Consider the following 23,648-nt stretch of genomic DNA (forward strand, 5'->3'; position numbering starts at 1 on the left):
TTCGAAAAGAGGTGGTAAATTATATGCATGCTTTGTAGATCTAAAGAAGGCCTTTGACTCTGTTCAACGAGGACCCCTGATGGAAATATTGAAAAATAATGGGTTGTCTGGGAAATTTATTAATGCTATCCTTGCCATTTATAAGTCTGTGGTGTCTTGTGTGAGGGTGGGCAATACGCTAACAGATTTTTTTGGCTGTCTTGTTAGAGTGCGACAAGGCTGCATTCTTAGTCCAGTATTATTTTCAATATTCATAAATGACATTGCAACTGCCTTAGAAGCTAATGGTGTTCATGGCATCCAACTGCTTCCAAATGTACTCCCACTGTTCTTGTTGTTGTTTGCGGATGACATAGTTCTCATTGCAGATACACCACGAGGTCTTCAGAATCAAATTGATATTCTTAACAGTGCATGTAAAGACCTACATTTGAACATAAACAAAGACAAAACAAAGGTAATGGTTTTTAGAAAGGGTTGTTTTTTTTTAGTAGATATGAGAAATGGAATCTTGATGGAAATGATCTAGAAGTTGTAAATGAGTACAACTATTTGGGTTTTATTTTTTCTACAAAAATGAGTGTTTGCAAAGGGGTAGATGCATTGGCTATCAAAGGCAAACGAGCTTGTTTCGATTGTGTTAAGTATGTAAGTTAAGTGAAATGACTAAAGCATGTTTCTTTAAAATTTTTGATACCCAAATTCAGCCTGTTCTATTGTATTCTTCAGAAGTATGGGGATTACAAAGACTGGAAAATATTGAGAAAGTCCACACACTTGCAATTAAAAGATATCTTAATGTACCACTGAAAACACCAAATAAGTTTGTGTATGGAGAGACAGGTCGCTACCCATTATATGTCAACAGTGCAGTCAGATGTATCAGATACTGGTTAAAAGTAATAAAAATGGATAACAGACGTCTCCCCACACAGGCATATACCATGCTAGTTACTCTTGACAACAGTTGCAAAAAGTGTTGGGTCTCTCGCATAAAAGATACATTCTTTAGCCTAGGGTTTGGATACGTCTGGCTGCAACAAGGGGTTGGGTGCGAAAAATCTTTTATTTCTTTGCTTAAACAACATGTAACATATATTTACGTACAAGAATGGGAAAGCTCCGTAATGCAGAAAAATATGTATAATTACTATAGAACATTTAAATTTACCTTTGAAAATGAAAGATACTTTGATTTTGTGAACATAAAATGTTTCAGAGACTGTATTGTCAAATTACGCTTGGGACTATTACCTTTTAAAGGAGCTACTTTGAAATCATTTTTCAACAATAATCAGGATAAACTTTGCAGTTTATGTGCAGTCACGGAGGATGAGGAACATATAATTTGTGTTTGTCCTTTGTATTCCGAAATTAGAGATAAATACCTGGACTATTGTAGCATACAATCTCTACCACAATTACTAGGAACCTAGGAATTTATATCTTTTATGCATTGAAAATTCGAAACAATTTCGTAGGAAATATAGATGTGTAATGCCCTCTGTACTGGCTGTCAGTTGTGAAAATAACTGAATGAAAATCTGTAGGTTTAGGAAATTCCACTTTCTTGCATGCATGGCTTGTTTCATGTTTTCGTTTTTCCTTAATAGGCATTCTACATTGTTCTTTTTGTTTCTAGGGGCCGGAGGCCTATGGAATAAAATTTTGTTCTTGTTCTTGTTCTTGTTCTTGTTCTCTCTCTCTCTCTCACAGACACACAGACACAGACACAGACACACACAGACACACACACAGACACACACAGACACACACACACACACACACACACACACACACACACACACACACACACACACACAGGGGGAGCGAGAGGGAGGCCGTTCGGCTCACCTGTGCACTGCCTGCTGATGGAGGGACAGGGAGAGAAGACGTGGCATTGTTTATTGGCCACCGCTGTACCCTCCCTCACCCTGCCTACTTCAGCACCTGCTTTCCTGGGATGCCGGACCAGGTGGGGGAGGGGGGGTGGGGTGGAGGAAGGAAGGGGTTGCCAGGGAAAGGGGGGGGGACGTGAGGCGCACATACAGATGGGGGAAAGGTGGGGAGTGGGAGGAGGTGGGGGGACGAACGGAGGAGTGTTTTGTCTGTTATCAATTACCTCCCCGTATCTGTGGCTGCCTTCTTCATCTGCTCGATCCGTCCTGTGTGGAGAGTTCCCTCCCCTCCCCTCCCCTCCCCTCCTCCCCGAAGTCTTCTCGTTTTACTGGAGTCCATGGGGGTGTACTGTGGCGTGGCGGTGAGTGCATGGGCTGTTGTGCTGGTGGACTGAGCAAAGAGTCTGCACCTATGTTCAGGGCCTTTGGATGGAGTCCGATTCATTGTGGTGGTGGTGGTGGTGTGTGTGTGTGGCTCTGTGAGGCGGGTTGGTTCTTCTTCACGATGCGTCGTTCTCTTTGTAACCTGAGTCCTGTGTTCCTCACTAACTGATCTGTGATGTGTGGGAGCCATAATGTGATCGTTTTGTCTGTCAGGGTGATCTCTGTTCCAAAGTCCTCCCCCTACGTGTTTTCTTTTCTTGCTACGGCTAATCCTTTTTCTTTTCTTTGTTTATAATATTGGCTTGTAATTATGGTCATGTTTCGCCGTGGCTGATTTGTACTGATACAGCCGGATATGTAGGAAAATGGTGACTTTTCGTCAGTTTAAAGGGGAGAAATGTCAGTGGTTTTTCTGATTGATATGTCACTGAGTGTTGCACTTCCTTCTTAACTGACTGACTGAACAAGGGGAACAGAGTGGGATGGAAATGGGGAAAAGAGTACGATGTTTAGATCTGTTATGAAACCGACCCAAACAATTACCATATATATGGATGCTCACAACTGAAGTTAGGATACAGCCAACAAACAAACAAACAAAAACAGGAAAAAAAATCGAGGACAGCAAGAAGTAAAAGAAGTAAACGAACACGCAAAGAACAAATCGGAAATAAAGAAAGGAATCTCAAGAGAAAGAAAACCACGAAGTGAACAGAAGTGTCTGACGAAAAAGGTGGATTTAATGTTTTCGTTTTTCGACGGACTTTCCACAACAAAATTTTGACTTACGGTTGAAAATGAGCAAGGAGGATTTAGATAGATCACCCGTGTTCATAACACATTTCACGGAATATGATCCCTGGTGACTGAGAGATACAAGTTGCGATTGGGGTGTGTATGATAGTGTGTGTTGTTTGGCGGCCACCGGTACTGCGCCATGGGAGTGTCTGTATAATCCGGACCGTATTTACTTCGCAGGTGTAGTCGGCTACAATGGATGCGAACTCAAGTAAGTCGTATTGCTGTGTATGATTGTCATCAGTTCAACAGTCAGTCCTGTGTCTCTGTGTCCGTCTTTATATCTCACCACCATCACCACCCTCTTCTTGATGTCTCACTGTCTCACTCTATCTCTCCCCCTTACCCTATCATTCTCTCTGACCCCACCCCACCCCCACCCCCACCACCGACCCACCTCTCTCTCTCTCCCCTTCTCTCTCTGCATGTTTATGCGAGTGTGTGTGTGTCACGGTGTGTCACGGTGTGTGTGTGTGTGTGTGTGTGTGTGTGTGTGTGTGTGTGTTGGAGTTGTGTCACTGACGACACGACAAAGGAAGTGTTTTGAGCCGTGTTTCTTTCTTCATCTTTCTGTCGCTCTTATTTTCTAATAACCGTGTCTTGATGTTGTTGTGTTCTCAGTCCCGAAACTTCCACTGTATGTGTGTTTATGCGGGTGTGTGGAGAACAGGACCATGGTGGAGGGATGGGGGAGAGGTGAAGGGGGAAAGGGGGGTTACGGGCCGTGACCATAACCACTGACTATCAGGGTTATCACATGACAAGATCTACAGCTACAGATGGCTGGGTGAAAACTAAGTGAGGCGGATATGTCTCGGCCCGATGGTCGTTAACTCAGGGTTGTCGCCGTTGTCTTTGTGGCATAGTTTATGATGTGGGCAGCCAGACTCGCCGCTTGGTTATAGGTTTCAAACCCGCCTTTGTGTGTGTGTGTGTGTGTGTGTGTGTGTGTGTGTGTGTGTGTGTGTGTGAGACAGAGGGAGGAGAGAGAGAGAACGCATCCCACCAGAAGACTTACCCCCTCCAAAAAATTTCATTGAACCCCACAAAAATATGTCTACTTGAAAAAAGATATTGTTCATTCAACAAGTTAACAGCCTTCTCATTATTCAGAAGCATTACCCACACCATCCGTGTGATAAACCATATAAACCATCGCGTTAAAAGCCAGTAAATTTATGCCACGGAGGATGCACTAGACACATACAGTTTACAGGAGGAAACGTGCCATAAAGAATTACAGTCAAGTTACACATATGACCCGCCACTCACGTCTTGTCTGTCAGAACAGACCCCCAGACACGTGAGGTCTTTGCTGTCACCTCAGGTGCAAGGAGAGAGGAGAAGTGAGAATGCTGGGCTTTGTCCAGAGCAGTGAAACTGTTGGGATGAGGAGCTTTCTGCTTCCTCCTACTGACGCCTGTGGGTCTGTGGGTCTGTTGTGTTGTTAGTTCCCGTGGACTGTGTGGTCCCACAGAGACTGAAGGGTACTGGACACTGCTGTCTTTGGTGAGGTGCAGACAGTGACACGTGCACAAAGGCGAGTGCACGGACACAAACGACGGATGTATGTATAACAGACATAATACACAAACACACGACACGCGCACGGACACACATTTAGACAGACAGACAGACACGCACATACATGAGTTAGTGTGTGTGTGTGTGTGTGTGTGTGTGTGTTCTATGAACGCACGTTAGTGGTTTTCTCCTTTCCATGTTGAACCCATTAGTTCTGACGAGGGAAAAAAGTCTTTTTTTTTCCTTCAGGTAATTTACTGAACGTCATGTTTGCTTACAATACACATTCACCAGTCTTGTGAAGCATTTTTACAGTCTGGCGTCACGAGAGCAGAAAAAATGATGTAGTTATTATCACTGGAGCTGGAAAAATCTGCGCATTTCTGAGTGGTGCGCATTTCTGAGTGAAGCAGATAATGGTGACTATAGACAGTGTGTCAACTGCTGGTATCTACCACCGTTTTTCGACTGACTGTTGCGGCGTCGGCTAATAATGTGTTCTGGAGTTATTTGCGTTTCGCGTTCGAACTTTCCAGGTCGCAGTTCATTCAATACGGAAAAGGATTAATTAACTGCAGCTTTTCTGAGCCTGTATCTGCCACTCTGCGATGCACATGCTCGGCAAAGTTTGTCATTATTCCGATTGGTATGTTGGCTGAATAGGCTAAGACTTTGCAGAACATTATTCGACGATTATATCAACCCATGTTTAGGGTTGTGAAGCATTCAACTGCGATTTCATTTTAATTTTGACGAGGTGAATCGGCCTCCTACAATCGTTAGGTTCTCCCTCACTTACAGCAAAGCACGCAGCCAAGCTGTTGAATGACAGATAGTGTAAACCAGTGCGGACTGCATTAAAAAAAAAAACTTGGAAAAAAGCAAACTCATGTACCTCTGGCTGTAGATAACCTAGTTGGGAAAGAGTTATCTTGTACTGTGTCATGTGACGGAATGGAGGGACTGTGTGGTATGTTCTTCTGATAGTCCAGGACATCTGTTGAGAAGACAGAGTGACAGCAGAAGTCATATCAGCTGGCAGCGAATATTTGTTTGTGTCTTTGTGTATTTACGAAGCCAGCGAACGCCGACTCTAAACATGTATGATATCAAGCCAAAAAAACAAACAAAAAAAACACAAAAAAAACAAAACAAACAAAAAACAACAACAAACAAACAAAAGAAAACAAATACAAAAACAAATTAAGTATCGCTTGTGTTTTGTAAATGTTTCTGTATGAAAGCATGAGCACACATGTTTCTAGCCCCGGTGTGTGTGTGTGTGTGTGTGTGTGTGTGTGTGTGTGCGCGCGCGCGCGTTCGTCCATACTACGTGCGTGACTTTGTGTACGTCTTTACATATGTCCATGTTTCCAGAACATTATTATTTTGATTTACGCTGCGGTTTGAAAAAAGGAAAGAGGGGGAGAGAGGGGGGGGGGGGGGGGGGAGAAGCCTGGACCCTCCTCCCATTCTCCAGCCCCCTTTAAAAAATGTACCCATGGCGTGGATGCCAAATTGCCAAAGTATGTCAAAGATATTTCTGTTGACGCATGTTCGTAAAGATGGGTTTGGATGGAGGTTGGGGGGGGGGGGGGGGGGGGGGGGGGGGGGGGGCGGATGGGGGGGGGTATCAAACGATGGGAGAGGTGAGGGTGGTGGTGGTGGTGGTGGTGCGGTGTTTTGGCACGGTAGTTGTTGGCCCACCACACTCCGCCCCGCCATGTTTACAGTGACAACGAACCCATAATGCGCGTGCCTCTATTTATTTCTGCGGTGAGTTTCGGTATTTAGACAGGTCGACCTGACGCTTCACCGCCCTGGGACTTGGCCAGACTCTAAACAAACAAACACACAACTGACGACAATAAAAAGCAAAGAAAGAAAGAAAGAAAGAAAGGGGGGGAAAGAAAGTTTCCTGAGTACATTGCACTGAGTACAATAATGGGTTTGGCAGTGAAGAGAGAGAAAGAGGGAGACAGAGTTAGAGAAAAGGGAGAGGGAGGAAGAGAGGGAGAGAGAGAGGGAGAATGAGAGAGAGAGAGAGGGGGGGGAGATAGAGAGAACTTAGAGCTGAAAGAGAGAGAATGGACGGATGGGAGGTAAAGAAAGAGACAGAGAGGGATACAGACGGGATAGACCTCTTTTTTTTTAAAGAAAAAGAGAAAACACTATTGTTATTTTATATGTATTCTAACAACGCAACCCAGTTTCTAAGAGAAAGATTATTGTAGGTAATACAAAACGCACAACTCGAACGTTTTGCACAAGTTCGTGATTTATATACCCTTTTTCTTTTCTTTTTTTTTTCTTTTTCTTTTTTCTTGAATTATGTACATGTGTAAAATGCCATGCTGTACATGTGTAAAATGCCGCATTTGCTCGGTTTTGTTCAGACAATGAAGTTAGCAAACCAACTCCTATCTCTGTGAACACATACACTGACACGAATACAATTCTAGTGAGGAGCGGAGAGAGGGTGTTGGGACACACACACACACACACACACACACACACACACACACCGCACGCACACGCACGCACGCACGCACGCACGCACGCACGCACGCACACACACACACACACACACACGCACGCACGCACACACACACACACGCACGCACACGCACACACACACACACACACACACACACACACACACACACACACATGCGCGCACAAATGCATGTATATGTTACAAGAATATGTTGACAGATTCTGTCAGAAGATACAAACGATACGTTCTTTCACAAACATTGAGAGCTGTCTGTTTGCGTTCGCGTACGTACCTACGATGTCAGTTCATGCAGACACGTGAGTCTTCTATCTATCTATCTGTCTGTCTATCTATCTATCTGTCTATCTACTTATCTATCTATCTATCTATCTGTATGTATCGATCTGTATATTGTGTCTGTCTTTTAATCTATTTCTCTGTTTGTCGATCAGTCTCTGGTCAATCTGTCTCTGTCTCCCAATGTGTATTTTTGTCTCTCCATATTTATCTATCTGCCTGTCGACCTGTCTTGACGTGTATCTTTCTTTCTGTCTGTCTAATTATCGATCTGTCTGTCTACCTGTTTATCTTTCCTTCTATCTGTCTATCTATCTACACTTATCTTTCCTTCTGTCTATCTGTGTGTCAAGGACAGAAGACTGAGGAACCTGCTGTTCTCATCCACGTGTAAGTTTGCCAAAAGATGTCTTTCATTCCCTTCTTCTTCTTCTTCTTCTCGCGTTGTCAGAGCGGTTCCTTGTGGAGAGGGGTAGGGGGAAGAGTTGTGTTGGCGCGGAGAGGGGTCCCATTTACCTGCGCTGTTTGCAGCATTGAAAGTACTCACGTGTGGTTATTTCTAAGGTGGAGCGTAGATATTTGGGGCAAATGAACACACACACACACACACACACACACACACACACACACACACACACACACACACACACACACACACACACACACACACACGTATGTAAATAAAATACCTTTTTCAAGTGTTGAGTACGTTTGAGAACATTTGTCTCAAATGTTTGGACAAATTCAGTGTGTGTGTGTGTGTGTGTGTGTGTGTGTGTGTGTGTGTGTGTGTGTGCCCGTCCGTGCATGCGTGCGTGCATGAGTCCGCCCGTGAGGTACCGGAACCCTTCTGTGGAAGCCCTCACTCTGTATTTGCCAAGTGCAATATAAATCATTTTAGCATTTTCTGTCCCAGTCAATTAGCTAAACAGATGTACAGTAAGCGTACACAGACAGCAATGATTTATCTCTCAAAAGGAATACACAGAAAGTGATATGTACAGGAAATACATCCACGCAGGGAGACAGACAGACAGACAGACAGACAGACAGACAGACGGAGACAAAGAAATATATGAATAATGGATGCGAGAGTGAGGCGCGGCGTGGCGGGGGTGAGGGAAAAGAGATAGGAGATACCTTTTTTTGCAGACCAGGTTGGCTGGCACTGTTTGGCGACTCGCACTTTCGGAAAATATATAAGATAAGGAGGCATGTCGCTCTCACTTCAAAAGACCCTTCAGGTGAGAAAGAGAGAGAGGGGGGGGGGGCGTGGGGGGTGGAGGAGGAGGATGGTAACCACAAGGGAAGGGAGGGGAGAGGGAGGAGGGGAGGAGGGTGTGATGGGCGGGTTGTGGTAAGGTGGGGCGTGGGGGGGGGGGTGAAGACGCCAGAAAGGGAGGTAATTCGCGGTGTGGAGATGAACGGCACGTGCCAATGGGTAGGGAGGTGGGGGCGGGGGAGGAGGGGGTGTGGATTGAGGTAGGGGGTGTAAACGATGTTTGTGGGAAAGACCAGGGTGATGGAGGGGGGTGCGAGGGGCGGAGCGGGGCAGGGAGAGGGGTGGAGGAAGAGAGGAAAGGAAGGAGAAAGAAAGAAAAAAGAAGAACCCCCCCCCCCCCCAAAAAAAAAAAAAAAAAAACCCACAAAGATCACAGGTGAAGAGGAATTTGGCTGTATGGCTGTACACAGCAACAGCAGCAAGGAGAGGTATCGGGAGTGAGGAATGTTTCACCTGGGTGATGAAGGCAGACTCTGCTGTAGACAGTAAGCTAGCTGCTTCCTTTACTGCTTGCTTTTGCTGCCTTTCACACAGCGGAAGATGATAGAAACTTTTCCTTTTCTCCCTGATTCATCACCGCAGGCAGGTTTGGTTTGGGGTGTCGGTGGATGTGTGTGTGTGGGGCGGGGGCGTTGGGGGGGAGTCGGGGGGGTCGGTGGAACGGGTGAGCTTTCAGGGGAAAGGGAGTGGGGTAGAGAAGGAAAGTAGAGTGTTAAACCAAGCACAAAGTCTTCAATTTACACCTCGCACCGACACTTAATTCTGCCATTCATTTGTCTTTATATTGACTGTTGCTGGGTTTCATAATCCTCTTTCGTCAACTGTTTCATCAAAAGTTTGATAAATCAAAACATAACTTTGCTGAAGCGCGCGCGCGCACACGCACACACACACACACACACACACACACACACACACACACACACACACACACACACACACACACACACACACACACACACACACAGAGAGAGAGAGCAAACAAGTATTGATAGAAACTGATGATTTGTAGGGAGAATGGCGTACCTAAGTTCTTCCCTAACGTCGTTTACAGCAGTCGGTAACCGTGGGACATCGGCATTTCATAAACCAACATCTGATAGATATACATATATGTGAATGCCAAATGGCCGAGTGATGTCTGCAGGTCTACTCCGCTGACTGTCAGAAGTGCCGCACGGACCATACTCCCGTCGTGCTGTTCGGCACCAAGCTGGGCTTCTGTCCGAGTTTCGAGGTGAAAAGACTCGGCTCTCCACAGCGGAGTGATTAGAATCAGCCGACGACCCACTGCGGATCCACGCGATAAAACTCGCGCGGAGGTCTACACTCTGACGTCAGAGTTTGATGCGATACGAGATGAAGATTTGAGAAGTTCGACCAGCTGAGAAATATATTACTCTGAGACCAGGGTCGGACTTTTGAGTCGAACAATTTCACTGGTCAATCGTCTCATGCATTAATCATCAAAGGGCGAAGCTGGGTACAAATTCACGTAACTGGTAAAAACACATTAAAGACCACAGCCACGAACGACTTGACCCGTGAAGGGCAGTTCGCCAATAGGTCGTTAAACTTTCAGCTACAGAGGAAGAACACCTTTCTATTCGTCTCGGACCTGACAGAACATTCACGGCATGTGCATGAACGTTTAGTTCCAAATTTTGCACTTTTTAAACAGCTAGAAATATGCACTTGTCGTATTTCGCCATGGGAGTGGTCAGGTTGGTGGTGACGATACGCTAATTGTATGCATGACTGCCGTTTCTCCAACTTTAACCTGCAAGGGTACTGCGTGTATCACAAGCTGTCGTGACAATGTATTTGGGGTGCCTTTACTTTTAGAACATTTTTTGAGGCGTTGGACCGAGGGTCCGAAGTTTTGGGAGAAAGACCGATACCCTCACCGACACTGTGCTGGCAGTGAAGATGGAAAAACAACAACAAACAATCAGGATTGTTCGCTGCATGCGGCTTGTATCACTCAACGAACTTGCACTCTCTTAACCATTCGTAGTTCACAATTAACTGTGCGTATCAGACTGACCACCACTTGAGCACACGTACTGAGGTTTTAAGTCAAGAATGACTCCCGAGGTTCCTTGCTTGATTTAGAAAACTGAACTGTGGCATACCCCCAAAAACGGAGTATGGTTGCCTACATGGCGGGGGTAAAAACGATCCTACACGTAAAAGCCTTCTCGTGATACACACGAGTGAACGTTGGAGTTGCAGCCCACGAACGAAGAAGAAGAAAAGAACTGTGGCATCGATCTCCTGTGTTGAACGCAACATCGAAAGGAAAGATACATAGACAAAGCAATTGATATTCTCTTCTCCGCTTAGAAATGTGGAATATGCAAACTGAGTTTTGAAAATAATAAGTGTGCTTTATTTCTTGTTCCAATAGTATATAGATATTGTGATAATTACCATAATCGTCGTCAAAATCACCGATTTCTCAGCAACCAGAAACCCTGGAGCAAAGACTAACATTCAGAGATGAAGGGATCCCTATGAAGGCGAACAGAGGGTGGTAACAAGAGGAGAGACGTATCCTGACTTCAATATCTGTGGCTAACCACAGTTCATTGTACACTATATACCTGTGGGCTAAGTTTATAAGTGTGTGAATATAATCATATATATATATATATATATATGTGTGTGTGTGTGTGTGTGTGTGTGTGTGCTCGTGCGGATGTATGTGTGAATGAAAGAGAGAGATACTGTGACATTATTCAAACTTTCCTTGGCATTCTATAATTCCTTTGGTATTTTTCGTTAGTCCTCAGTGATTCCGAAAGGCGTCCTGATGCATAACAAGCACTTTATGTATCAAGGGGCTGTCGCGCACGGACCCAAAGTTGTGAGGCAGGATACGTTCCAGATCGTGGAAGTCCATTGCTATTGATGAAAAAGCGACTTCGGAGATGGGAATGCAGCCCAAGGACAAATGCGACCATACTGTGGGCAGGCATCAGCAAAATGGTAGGTCTCGTCTCCCCATTTTGCCGACTTGACGCTTTTGGTCGAGGTTCTAAAGACACCCCTCCTCAAATGCCAGAACTCCCTTGTATGCAGCCAGTCGCCAGGCGCACTAGTCAGTGGCACGGGTTTCCCAACAGAGAATGGGAATGCTACAGGCCCCAAGGGAAGCTTTCAGGCCGTCCTTGGAGCAGTGGTCTTCCGAAGTTCCTTGTGCCAGGTACCAGCACGAAGAAGAATATCTTCGGTAATCACGTGTCATCCAATCGGACAACATGTCCAACCCACCGAAGCTGGGATTTCTTGAGGAGTGCTTCCACTCCAGTCATCTTTTCTCTGCGAAGCACTTCTTTATGGGAGGCTCTGCCCCACCGCGAGATGCCCATGACCTTACGCAAGCATGGTATTCGCACAGGCCGTAGAATTGATCCAGCGCTCTGAACTGTTTCCTGTACAGCGTCCATACCTCACAGCGGCAGAGCAGGGAGGTGACGACTATTGCCTTGTTGACTGGCAGCTTGATGCCACCTTGACTCCACACCGTGTCCATAGCCTGTCGAGGGAGGCACTTGCCTTTCCCAGAAAAAGGCAGCTTTCCAGGTACGTGAAATTATCTACATTGTTCAGAGTTGTTTGGATTTGAGGCTTTGGAGGGACAAGGCCTGGTGTAGACAGGAACATTACTCCTGTTTTCTGGGGGCTGATGGTCAGGCCAAAGTCCTTTGCTGCTGATGAGAGGCAGCTTGCAAGTACTTGCAGGTCTGCAAGAGCAGTCATCTTCAAACAAGTGGCCCCTCACCTGGGCCTCCAGGACTTCTCATTACACCTGCAGGGGACAATCACCCCAGCATCCGTCTGGACGAGGGCTGTGAGTTTCAGATCATCTTTCAGTTTCAAGAAGGTGCGGACAAATCCATATACGCTACACCACGCTGCCGTAAAAAATAAACAAAAGGGTAGGGGTGGGGAGGGGGGTGCAGCGGATGCCTGACCTTTGAACCAGGCGTGCTGATAAGGCCTTGAGAGCCTATCCTACTTTGTATAAAACATTGACATAAAACGAAATGAAATAATAAGACTAACAAATAAGTAAATATTTTAAAATATAATGAAGAGAAAGATAAGAAGAAGGAAAATAAAACGAGAACGAAAATAGGCCACTCTCAGCAAATCTGCGTGCACCCACATACGCGTACACACTGACACAAGCGTGCAAACACATACACACGCACACACACACACACACACACACACACACACACACACACACACACACACACACACACACACTCACACACATGAATATATATATATATATATATATACATATACATATATACACAAATTTTTACACACACACACACATGAATATATAGCTATATATATATATATATATATATATATATATATATATATATATATATATATATATATATATATATATATATATATATACATATACATGTGGTTCATCCGTCGGGATCGACGAGGACCATCTAGTCATCCTGGGGGTGGGTGGGTTGGGCTCTGTGGGTGCGCAGATGACTGGTCAGGCCAATCCGCGCCCGGAAGTTTCTGACACAGTGTGGACAGGGGATGGTGGCGGCTGTCGGGGACTTGCTGGCACTGCTTTTCCTGGCCTGTCTGCGTTGCTCTGCTGCAACGACTCTGTTGGCCTCATAGGATTTGGCGCCTTTGTGGACAGCTGAACGCCACTTTGGTCTATCCATTGCATTCAGCTCCCATGTGTCGTGGCTGATGTTGAAGGCCTTCAGAGAAGCTTTCAGTGTCTTTGAAGCGCTTCTTTTGGCCTCCATGGGAGCGCTTGTCATGTTGGAGTTCACCGTAGAGCAGTTTCTTGGGGGGCCGGTGGTCTGGCATGCGAACTACATGGCCTGCCCAGCGCACCTGGGCCTGCATCAAGATAGTGTAGATGCTGGGCAAGTTTGCACGAGTGAGCACCTCTGTGTCAGGGATCTTCTCTTGCCACTTTATGCTGAGAAGTTTTTCTGAGGCTGGTGGTGTGGAAGTGGTTCAGCTTTTTGGCGTGGCGTTTGTAGACCGTCCATGATTCACATCCATAGAGCAGTGTGATGAGAACTATGGCCTTGTATACTTTGAGCTTCGTTTTCAGGGTGATGCCTCTCCTGTTCCAAACGTTCTTATGGAGTCTGCCGAAGGCAGCGCTGGCTTTGGCGAGTCTGGCATTCACCTCGTCGTCGATGACAACTGTGCGAGAGTGTGTACTGCCCAGGTATGTGAACTTGTCCACCGCATTCAGTCGTTGCCGGTTGATGAAGATGTTTGGTTCAACGTAAGGCTTTCCTGGAGCTGGCTGGTGCATCACCGTCAGTCTTCTTTGTGCTGATTGTGAGGCCAAAGTTGTCACAGGCAGCAGAGAACTTGTCGACACTGTGTTGCATGTCAGCTTCGGAGGCAGCATTGAGAGCGCAGTCATCAGCAAACAGGAAGTCGTTGACGATGTCTGTCCTCACCTTGGTTTTCTTGAAGCCTCCTGAGGTTGAAGAGTGAGCCATCTGTGCGGTACCTGATGCCAATGCCTACGTCAGCGTCTCTGAAGACATCTGTCAGCATGGCTGAAAACATGAGACTGAACAGGGTGGGGGCAAGAACACACCCTTGCTTGACTCCGTTGGAGACAGGGAATGGTTCTGAAGTCTCTCCGTTGTCTTGGACTCGGGCCAGCATCCCATCGTGTAGTATGTACATACATACATACATATATACACAAATTCACAAATTTTTACACGCACGCACGCACGCACGCACACGCACGCACGCACACACACACACACACACACACACACACACACACACACACACACACACACACATGTAACTCCCACCCCACTTTTTTCTCTCCACCCTCCACCGTCTGCACTTAATACACGTCAGGCGCATGTGTGTATACATGTATCTATCCCCCCCTCCCCCCCCCCCCCCTCTCTTTCTCTCTCTCGTTTTCTCTTCTGTGTTTGTGTGTGCGCGCGCACGTCATTTGATCGTGTGTTAATGTGGATTTGAACTTCTCATCTCCTGTTTCTCTCTCATAACTCCAGGTGCCGCACAGAAGAACTGTTCACCATAATCAGTCGGTTGTGTGTCAACGCCCGGATCTCTGCAAATGGTGTTCTGTCCATTCTGCAGTGCTTTCTGTCCATTCTGCAGTGCTTTCTGTCCATTCTGCAGTGCTAGTGCTTTCTGTCCATTCTGCAGTGCTTTCTGTAGTGCTTTCTGTCCATTCTGCAGTGCTTTCTGCAGTGCTTTCTGTCCATTCTGCAGTGCTTTCTGTCCATTCTGCAGTGCTTTCTGTCCATTCTGCAGTGCTTTCTGTCCATTCTGCAGTGCTTTCTGTAGTGCTTTCTGTCCATTCTGCAGTGCTTTCTGTAGTGCTTTCTGTCCATTCTGCAGTGCTTTCTGTAGTGCTTTCTGTCCATTGTGCAGTGCTTTCTGTCCATTGTGCAGTGCTTTCTGTCCATTCTGCAGTGCTTTCTGTAGTGCTTTCTGTCCATTCTGCAGTGCTTTCTGTCCATTGTGCAGTGCTTTCTGTCCATTCTGCAGTGCTTTCTGTAGTGCTTTCTGTCCATTCTGCAGTGCTTTCTGTAGTGCTTTCTGTCCATTGTGCAGTGCTTTCTGTCCATTCTGCAGTGCTTTCTGTCCATTGTGCAGTGCCTTCTGTCCATTGTGCAGTGCTTTCTGTCCATTCTGCAGTGCTTTCTGTCCATTCTGCAGTGCTTTCTGTAGTGCTTTCTGTCCATTCTGCAGTGCTTTCTGTAGTGATTTCTGTCCATTCTGCAGTGCTTTCTGTCCATTCTGCAGTGCTTTCTGCCCCCTGTGTTTGTTCCGTCTTCCTCTCTGTCTCCCTCCCTCAACAGTTTCATGGAGGATTGTTTTAGCAAGGCCAATGGATCTTGTTACGATGCCAAGCCAACGTAGTTTTGATTTGTTTGTTCTTAATTGATGTTAGCCAGACTTCATATCGTCCAGTCAGCTGCTTGATGCTTTGGGGCGCTTGGCGGTCTCGTATCTCGTCAGTACTTGCAACAACGTCACGTTTCCATAGCTTCAATTCTCCCTTCAAAATCCCCCGGGAAAGCCCATGCCTGGCATGTATACAGGAAGAATACACGTAGTGCATGCAGGAACTTGATCTTGCACTTCATGGAGATGTTGTCCTTCCATAAAGGCTTCAGTCCTCTGTTGTCTGTGCTACCCATGAGAGGATTCAATGTTTGGAACCTTCATTGCTGATGGTGGATCCCAAGTAATTTAGTGATAATCTGGCCAAACCATAAACAAATGGCTTTAACAGTTGGCATCGTCTCTTAACTGCATGTACGTGCAGCAAAAGCAAACTTAACACTAAAAAAAGAAACATAACAAAAGAAAACACCCCGAGCTCTTTCATCAACGTCGTTATGACACAACCCTCGCTACCCCTGCTGCTCTTCACACACACACACACACACACACACACACACACACACACACACACACACACACACACACACACACACTTCTCTCCCCACCCCACCCCCCACCCCCCACAGATGTCGGGTTGATGTAAGTGGTTTCGCACCTTTCCCCCCGTGTTGTTGTTCTGCTATGATGCCTGTGTAGTGTTGTCGGGCTGCGCTATACTGATTGAAAAAAAAAAAAGAAAAAAAGAAAACGAAGAAGAAAAAAGAAGAAAAAAGAGAGAGCCCCCCTCCAGCTTGATAAGTCCGTTCAGCAAGGCAGCCAGCCACTCAGCTCCTAATGAAAGCCAGTTGTTGGCGGCCCTATCAAAGTGCTTGTCACTTCTCAACATGTGGGCTGTGTTATGAGGTACAAGATGGAAGGAAAGAAGAAAGGATAAGGAAGAGAAAAAAGGAAGATCAGAAAGAGAGGGAAAAAGGCAGAAAAAAAAGATGTGGAGAGAAAGCGAAGTGAAGGAAAGAGGGGGGGTGGGAAATACAGCAAACAAACAGGGAAGAAAGAAAACAACAACAACAACAACACCGACATCAATAACAACAACAACAACAACACCGACATCAATAACAACAACAACAACAACACCGACATCAATAACAACAACAACAACAACACCGACATCAACAACAACAACAACAACACCGACATCAATAACAACAACAACAACAACAACACCGACATCAACAACAACAACAACAACAACACCGACATCAACAACAACAACAACAACAACACCGACATCAACAACAACAACAACAACAACACCGACATCAATAACAACAACAACAACAACACCGACATCAATAACAACAACAACAACAACAACACCGACATCAACAACAACAACAACAACAACAACACCGACATCAATAACAACAACAACAACAACACCGACATCAATAACAACAACAACAACAACAACACCGACATCAATAACAACAACAACAACAACAACACCGACATCAATAACAACAACAACAACAACACCGACATCAATAACAACAACAACACCGACATCAATAACAACAACAACAACAACACCGACATCAATAACAACAACAACAACAACAACACCGACATCAATAACAACAACAACAACAACACCGACATCAATAACAACAACAACAACACCGACATCAATAACAACAACAACAACACCGACATCAATAACAACAACAACAACAACACCGACATCAACAACAACAACAACAACAACACCGACATCAATAACAGGAAGAAACAGCTGATTGGAAAGAAAAAGCACAGAATGGTAGAAACGAATTAAAAAAAAGAAATGGAGAGAAGAAACATGAGAGTATAGGAAAAGAAAGAAAATGAATAAATGAATGAATAGATAAATGAATAAATGAATAATTAAATGAAAGATCGAAAGGAAAGGGTGAGGTGGGGAAGAAAGAAAGAATAGAAAGCTGAGAGAATAAGAAAAAAGAAAGAAAGAAAGTGGAGACGTGGAGCGGAAGAGAAAGAAAGTGGAGACGTGGAGCGGAAGAGAAAGAAAGTAGAGACATAGAGCGGAAGAAAGTGGAGACGTGGAGCGGAAGAAAGTGGAGACGTGGAGCGGAAGAGAAAGAAAGTGGAGACATAGAGCGGAAGAGAAAGAAAGTGGAGACGTGGAGCGGAAGAGAAAGAAAGTAGAGACATAGAGCGGAAGAGAAAGAAAGTGGAGACATAGAGCGGAAGAGAAAGAAAGTAGAGACATAGAGCGGAAGAGAAAGAAAGTGGAGACGTGGAGCGGAAGAGAAAGAAAGTGGAGACATAGAGCGGAAGAGAAAGAAAGTAGAGACGTGGAGCGGAAGAGAAAGAAAGTGGAGACATAGAGCGGAAGAGAAAGAAAGTGGAGACATAGAGCGGAAGAAAGTGGAGACGTGGAGCGGAAGAAAGTGGAGACGTGGAGCGGAAGAAAGTGGAGACGTGGAGCGGAAGAAAGTGGAGACGTGGAGCGGAAGAGAAAGAAAGTGGAGACGTGGAGCGGAAGAGAAAGAAAGTAGAGACATAGAGCGGAAGAGAAAGAAAGTAGAGACGTGGAGCGGAAGAGAAAGAAAGTGGAGACATAGAGCGGAAGAGAAAGAAAGTGGAGACGTGGAGCGGAAGAGAAAGAAAGTGGAGACATAGAGCGGAAGAGAAAGAAAGTGGAGACATAGAGCGGAAGAGAAAGAAAGTGGAGACATAGAGCGGAAGAGAAAGAAAATGAGAGATACGGGAAAAACAGCAAGGAAAAAGACAGAATAGAGAGAAACATAAAGGAAAGAAGAAGAAGGGGAGAAAAAGAAAAAAAAAAAAAAAAGAACAGAGGGAGAAAAAAAAAAGAAGCATAAATGAAATACATGAAATGAAACATGGAAAGAAAAATAAAAGTAGCAAAGAAATACCGAAAAGAATACAATACTGTTTAAACCAAGTAATGAAAGGGAACATTGGAAGAAAAAGTAGATTTTTTTTTCTTAGAAATAATAAGAAGAAAGAAAGCGATAGGCAAACTGAACAGATAAGAAAAGAAAAGAAAAGAGCCCACATTTGATGCTACAAGGAGTAGTTTGTTGTGAAGATGTTGATACCACTGACGACATGTGTCGGCGGGGAGCTTGGTGAAAACGTGATGGTCCTGGCGAAAGTGTTTTTTTTTTTATTGTTATTTCTTCTATTTCTGTGTTCCTTTTTACCTGTGAAGAATTTTTTACCCGCGTCGCTGCGAAATGAACTCTTGGCAGTGAATTACAGTGTTGCCCCTATTTCCTCCTTTTTTTGGGGGGGGGATGTGGGCGGGGGGGGTGTGGGGCGGAGGAATAGGGAGTGGGGTGCGGTGGATTGGGGGAGCTTTAGTGCTGTGATGATGGATGATGTCGATACACGTTGACTTTGAGAGAGAGAGAGAGTGTGTGTGTGTGTGTGTGCGCGCGCGCGCGGGTGGTGTGTGTGTGTGTGTGTGTGTGTGTGTGTGTGTGTGTGTGTGTGTGTGTGCGAAATTGTGTTTAGTCCGTGTGTCTGTGTGAATGCATGTTTTCATATTGTCTAGTACGTCTGTGTGTGGTGGCTCGCTTTCGCTCATACGCGTTCACGCGCGCGCATGTGTGTGTATGCGTGTGCGCGCGCGATCCGTGCGTGCGTGATACATGCGCACCAATTCATCTTTGTGCGCGTGGCTTGAGTCCGTGTATGTGTGTGTGTGTGTGTGTGTGTGTGTGTGTGTGATTGATAACATAAAAGACAAGGTTTATTTTATTTTTGAACAGTGTAGGTAAGCACATCGTTTCTGTGGAGGGATTCCATGACGATGTCATTACCGCTGTGAACATGCTGTGATCAGGATGCTAACATATGAATGTGTGTACATCGTTGTTTCAAATGTGTTGGTGGGGAGGTGAGGGGAGGAGGGGGTTAGGAAGGGTAGGGATGGGTGGTGGTGTGTCGTGCGTGGTTGCGCTCAAGCGAGCGTTTGTGTGTGTGTGTGTGTGTGGTGTGTGTGTGTGTGTGTGTGTGTGTGTGAAGAGCAGCAGGGGTAGCGAGGGTGGTGTCATAACGACGTTGATGAAAGAGCTCGGGGTGTTTTCTTTTGTTATGTTTCTTTTTTTAGTGTTAAGTTTGCTTTTGCTGCACGTACATGCAGTTAAGAGACGATGCCTACTGTTAAAGCCATTTGTTTATGGTTTGGCCAGATTATCACTAAATTACTTGGGATCCACCATCAGCAATGAAGGTTCCAAACATTGAACCAGTGTGTGTGTGTTCGTGTGTGAATCAGAATCAGAATCAGAATCAGAATCAGAATCAATTTTAATGTCAATTAAACCTGAACAAGGTTTATAAGACACGCATGCAAAGTTACATGAAACCACGCACAAAAAAAGCAAAAGCAAAACAAAAATAGATAAATGCTGAATAAGACATTGAATCACTCTTGCACGCTATGGCGTTTTTTACAGCAGTTACTGACAAATTTCCCAAATAGTCCCACAAGTTTGTCTTCCAGTATTAGCTGACTGGGTTTAATAATATTTGGAATGTAATTTTGAATTTTTTGTATGAATTCTACTCTAATTTCTTTGTATAATTCGCAGTCATCTAAGAAATGAAATTCATCCTCTATTGTTTGACATTGTAAACATAGTCTCCTTTCTTTTGGAATGTTGAAATATCGGCCTTTTTCTATTGCTAAATCATGACAGGATATTCTTAATTTGCACAGTGATTGTTTTTGATTATAATTAAGATATCCTTCAAGCAAATAAGGCTCGGTTCTGTATTCACGAGTAACTGTATTATAGAATAGTAGTTTAGATTTATTTTCAGATTTGTTTCTCTTCCAGAATAAAACATATCCATATTCTAGTTTATTCATTATAACGTGGCTAAGTCTATGAATATTGAATGTTGACTGATTATTCCAAACGTGTCCTAAACCAAGATTCTGTAATATAATTTCAACGAAATTAATCCATGTTCGCTGTTTTGTTTCCTCTGTAAGCATATCATCATACACAATTTTGATATACGAATTTTCTCGTGCCTGTGTTATGTGAAACCAAAATTTTATTACTTGTGTGTGTGTGTGTGTGTGTGTGTGTGTGGTGTGTGTGTGTGTGTGTGTGTGTGTGTGAAGAGCAGCAGGGGTAGCGAGGGTTGTGTCATAACGACGTTGATGAAAGAGCTCGGGGTGTTTTCTTTTGTTATGTTTCTTTTTTTTAGTGTTAAGTTTGCTTTTGCTGCACGTACATGCAGTTAAGAGACGATGCCAACTGTTAAAGCCATTTGTTTATGGTTTGGCCAGATTATCACTAAATTACTTGGGATCCACCATCAGCAATGAAGGTTCCAAACATTGAACCAGTGTGTGTGTGTTCGTGTGTGTGTGTGTGTGTGTGTGTGTGTGTGGTGTGTGTGTGTGTGTGTGTGTGTGTCTGTGTGTGTGTGTGTGTGTGTGTGTGTGTGTGTGTGTGTGTGTGTGTGTGTGTGTGAAGAGCAGCAGGGGTAGCGAGGGTTGTGTCATAACGACGTTGATGAAAGAGCTCGGGGTGTTTTCTTTTGTTATGTTTCTTTTTTTAGTGTTAAGTTTGCTTTTGCTGCACGTACATGCAGTTAAGAGACGATGCCTACTGTTAAAGCCATTTGTTTATGGTTTGGCCAGATTATCACTAAATTACTTGGGATCCACCATCAGCAATGAAGGTTCCAAACATTGAAACAGTGTGTGTGTGTGTGTGTGTGTGTGTGTGTGTGTGTGTGTGTGTGTGTGTGTGTGTGTGTGTGTGTAACTAGCATAATTACTTACTTAAAAACATTCATTGCGAAGAAAAAGAAAAGTAAAACCAAGCTTGTCTCTGTTGCTCTGTTCCAAAATTATGCCTTTCCCGAGAGCACAGACAAACTGCGACAAACAGGGAGAAAAGCAGAGAGACACTGGAAAGAGAGAGAATGAGACAGAGAGACTGGACAATCAGAGAGGTCGTTTTTTTGTTTTTTTTGTTATATATATGTTTTGTTAGCTTGATTCCCTTTTCATGTTTTGGCATGTTTGTTTTCCAAGCACTATCAGGCCATACCACAGACTTCGTTTTTAATATAATGCTTCGATTAGCTCTTTTTTTTTGTTTTTTGTTTTTTGTTTTTTGTTGTTGTTTTTTTAACTGGCTTTGCAGCAGTGAAAACGTGTATGGAGTCGTAGGTTCCATGTTCCAGACAGAAAATTACATCCAGAACATATTAACATCTGGAACGGGCAGTGCATTTTAAAAAGTTTTAATAAGTTTTGTAAATTTGAAATATCGCACGAACATTCACAGGTACACACTTCTGACGTCTCCGAAACATTCTGTCGTGTGATTCGATTATATTCTAACTGCAAAACATTTCGAAACACGTCTGTTGGACTCAAACGCGTTCAACAACATCAAAACAGATCTACGCAGTGAAAGGTGTCGAAAACAGTTATCCTTTCAACAATATCTCCCATCAGTGGAGGTGATGAAGGCGCAGAGGAAGATGGAGTGCATTGGCAGGACGTTCCATGCTGCACTCTCAGCGGTGCTGTGTGAAGCTGGCAAGGCATGGTTCACAGAGCGTGGCCCACACAGCAGTGAACACGGGGCCCCGTTTCCTCTGTTGTGCTCACAGACCAGAGAGGTGCCTGGGGGTGTCAGAGGGGGCAAGACGGGGGCCTCCCTTCTCACCTGTGTGTTTAACCTGCCGCTTCCAAATGCCAGCCCGGAATAGAACAAGGTTCTGTTCTAGTTCAGAAAATAGCTCTGTCCCCCCTCGCCCCAACCTCACCCCCTCCCCATACACCTGTTTTTTTGTTTTTGATTTTCCGCGAGTTGAACAAGGGCAGAATGAATTCTATCATGTGACCAGACGTTTGTGCATCGTGCATCAGAGCAAATGGTGTTCCGAGAGTACACCTTCTTCCCCATTCCCAACACCCACAACTCCCTCACACCCGGCCCCTTCCCCCGCCCCACCATCCCAATGTTTGTTTTTATATTTTCACCAAGCGTCAGCAGAATGACGACGCTGCAGTGTGTGCTGATGTCCAAGGAACACTGAGAAACGTATTCCAGTTTTCATACTCGTCAAACTAAACAATTTCAGCTGTGTCTCTGAAAAGGAAACCAAACAACTGTGGGCAGTAAATCTTATGTCACTCCTGTTTTGTTCTTTTATAAGAGGTAGGTGATGGTCCACTGTCGCCAGTTTTCTTTTTCTTTTCTTATTTTTCTTTCTTTCTTCTTCAGCGAGAACTTTGCTGTTGGAGTTAAGTTTGGGTAGAGTGTTTCGCTACACTGTTTCAGCCCTGAGAATGCTGCGCTGAGCTGAGCTCAAAATGTAAATATATCTTCTTCTTTTTCATACCACCTCTGAACGCCATTTTTGCAGTCACGCAATTGCTGGTGAAGTTTCTTTGTGTTTTTCTCTGTCCCTTTTCTTTATACCTGTGCGCCAGCTGATCGGAAGCGCTGAGCAGTAATGGCTCCAAGTTGTTTCCCTTTAAAGGGGCAAGCAATTATGGTGTTAGTATTACTAACATAGCTTGTACCCGGCTTGGCCGGGGAGAGTGTGTCGAGACAGCAGACATTAATTAAGTAGCTTGGAGAACGGCAGAAGCAGGTTGACTCGTGATACTCATACAGAGCAACTGAAGAAACACGTGGTCAAGAAAGATGGTTGATGACCACTGCATGTGACCATTGGCCGGTGAAATTGTTCGATCTTGACTTAACAGAGAAATGTATTCGCGAGTTGCCGAAGTTGTCATGGTTTCACTCCTCACTACAGGAGGAGGATGACGTCAGAATGTATACCTCCACATGGGTCTGAAATAGCGCAGTGGATAATTGGCTGGTTACTTAACGCTGATTACTCCGGAGAGTTTTCACGCATTGTGACTTAAACATAGCTTGTGTGCTCAAGATCCCAGAAGTTACACAAAAGACCAGTCCGAGCGACACTGTTGACGGAGTAAGTGAACAAA

At 44.8% G+C, this 23,648-nt stretch overlaps 1 protein-coding gene across 4 annotated transcripts in view; it reads left to right on the top strand.

The window, feature by feature from the left end:
* Positions 1–23,648, top strand: part of LOC143282905 (uncharacterized) — a 315,044-nt gene that overhangs the window by 55,108 nt on the left and 236,288 nt on the right. Inside the window, exon 1 of one of the 4 annotated variants that reach the window (XM_076588804.1) lies at positions 3,261–3,291. The exons of the other annotated variants lie outside the window; for them this stretch is intronic. Coding sequence (XP_076444919.1) covers positions 3,276–3,291 — 16 coding nt within the window. The 5' untranslated portion in view covers positions 3,261–3,275. Of the gene's footprint in view, positions 1–3,260; positions 3,292–23,648 lie in introns of those variants that run through there. 4 annotated transcript variants of the gene reach the window in all.

Source organism: Babylonia areolata, chromosome 1 (assembly GCF_041734735.1).
Source record: "Babylonia areolata isolate BAREFJ2019XMU chromosome 1, ASM4173473v1, whole genome shotgun sequence".
Lineage (NCBI taxonomy): Eukaryota > Metazoa > Mollusca > Gastropoda > Neogastropoda > Buccinidae > Babylonia > Babylonia areolata.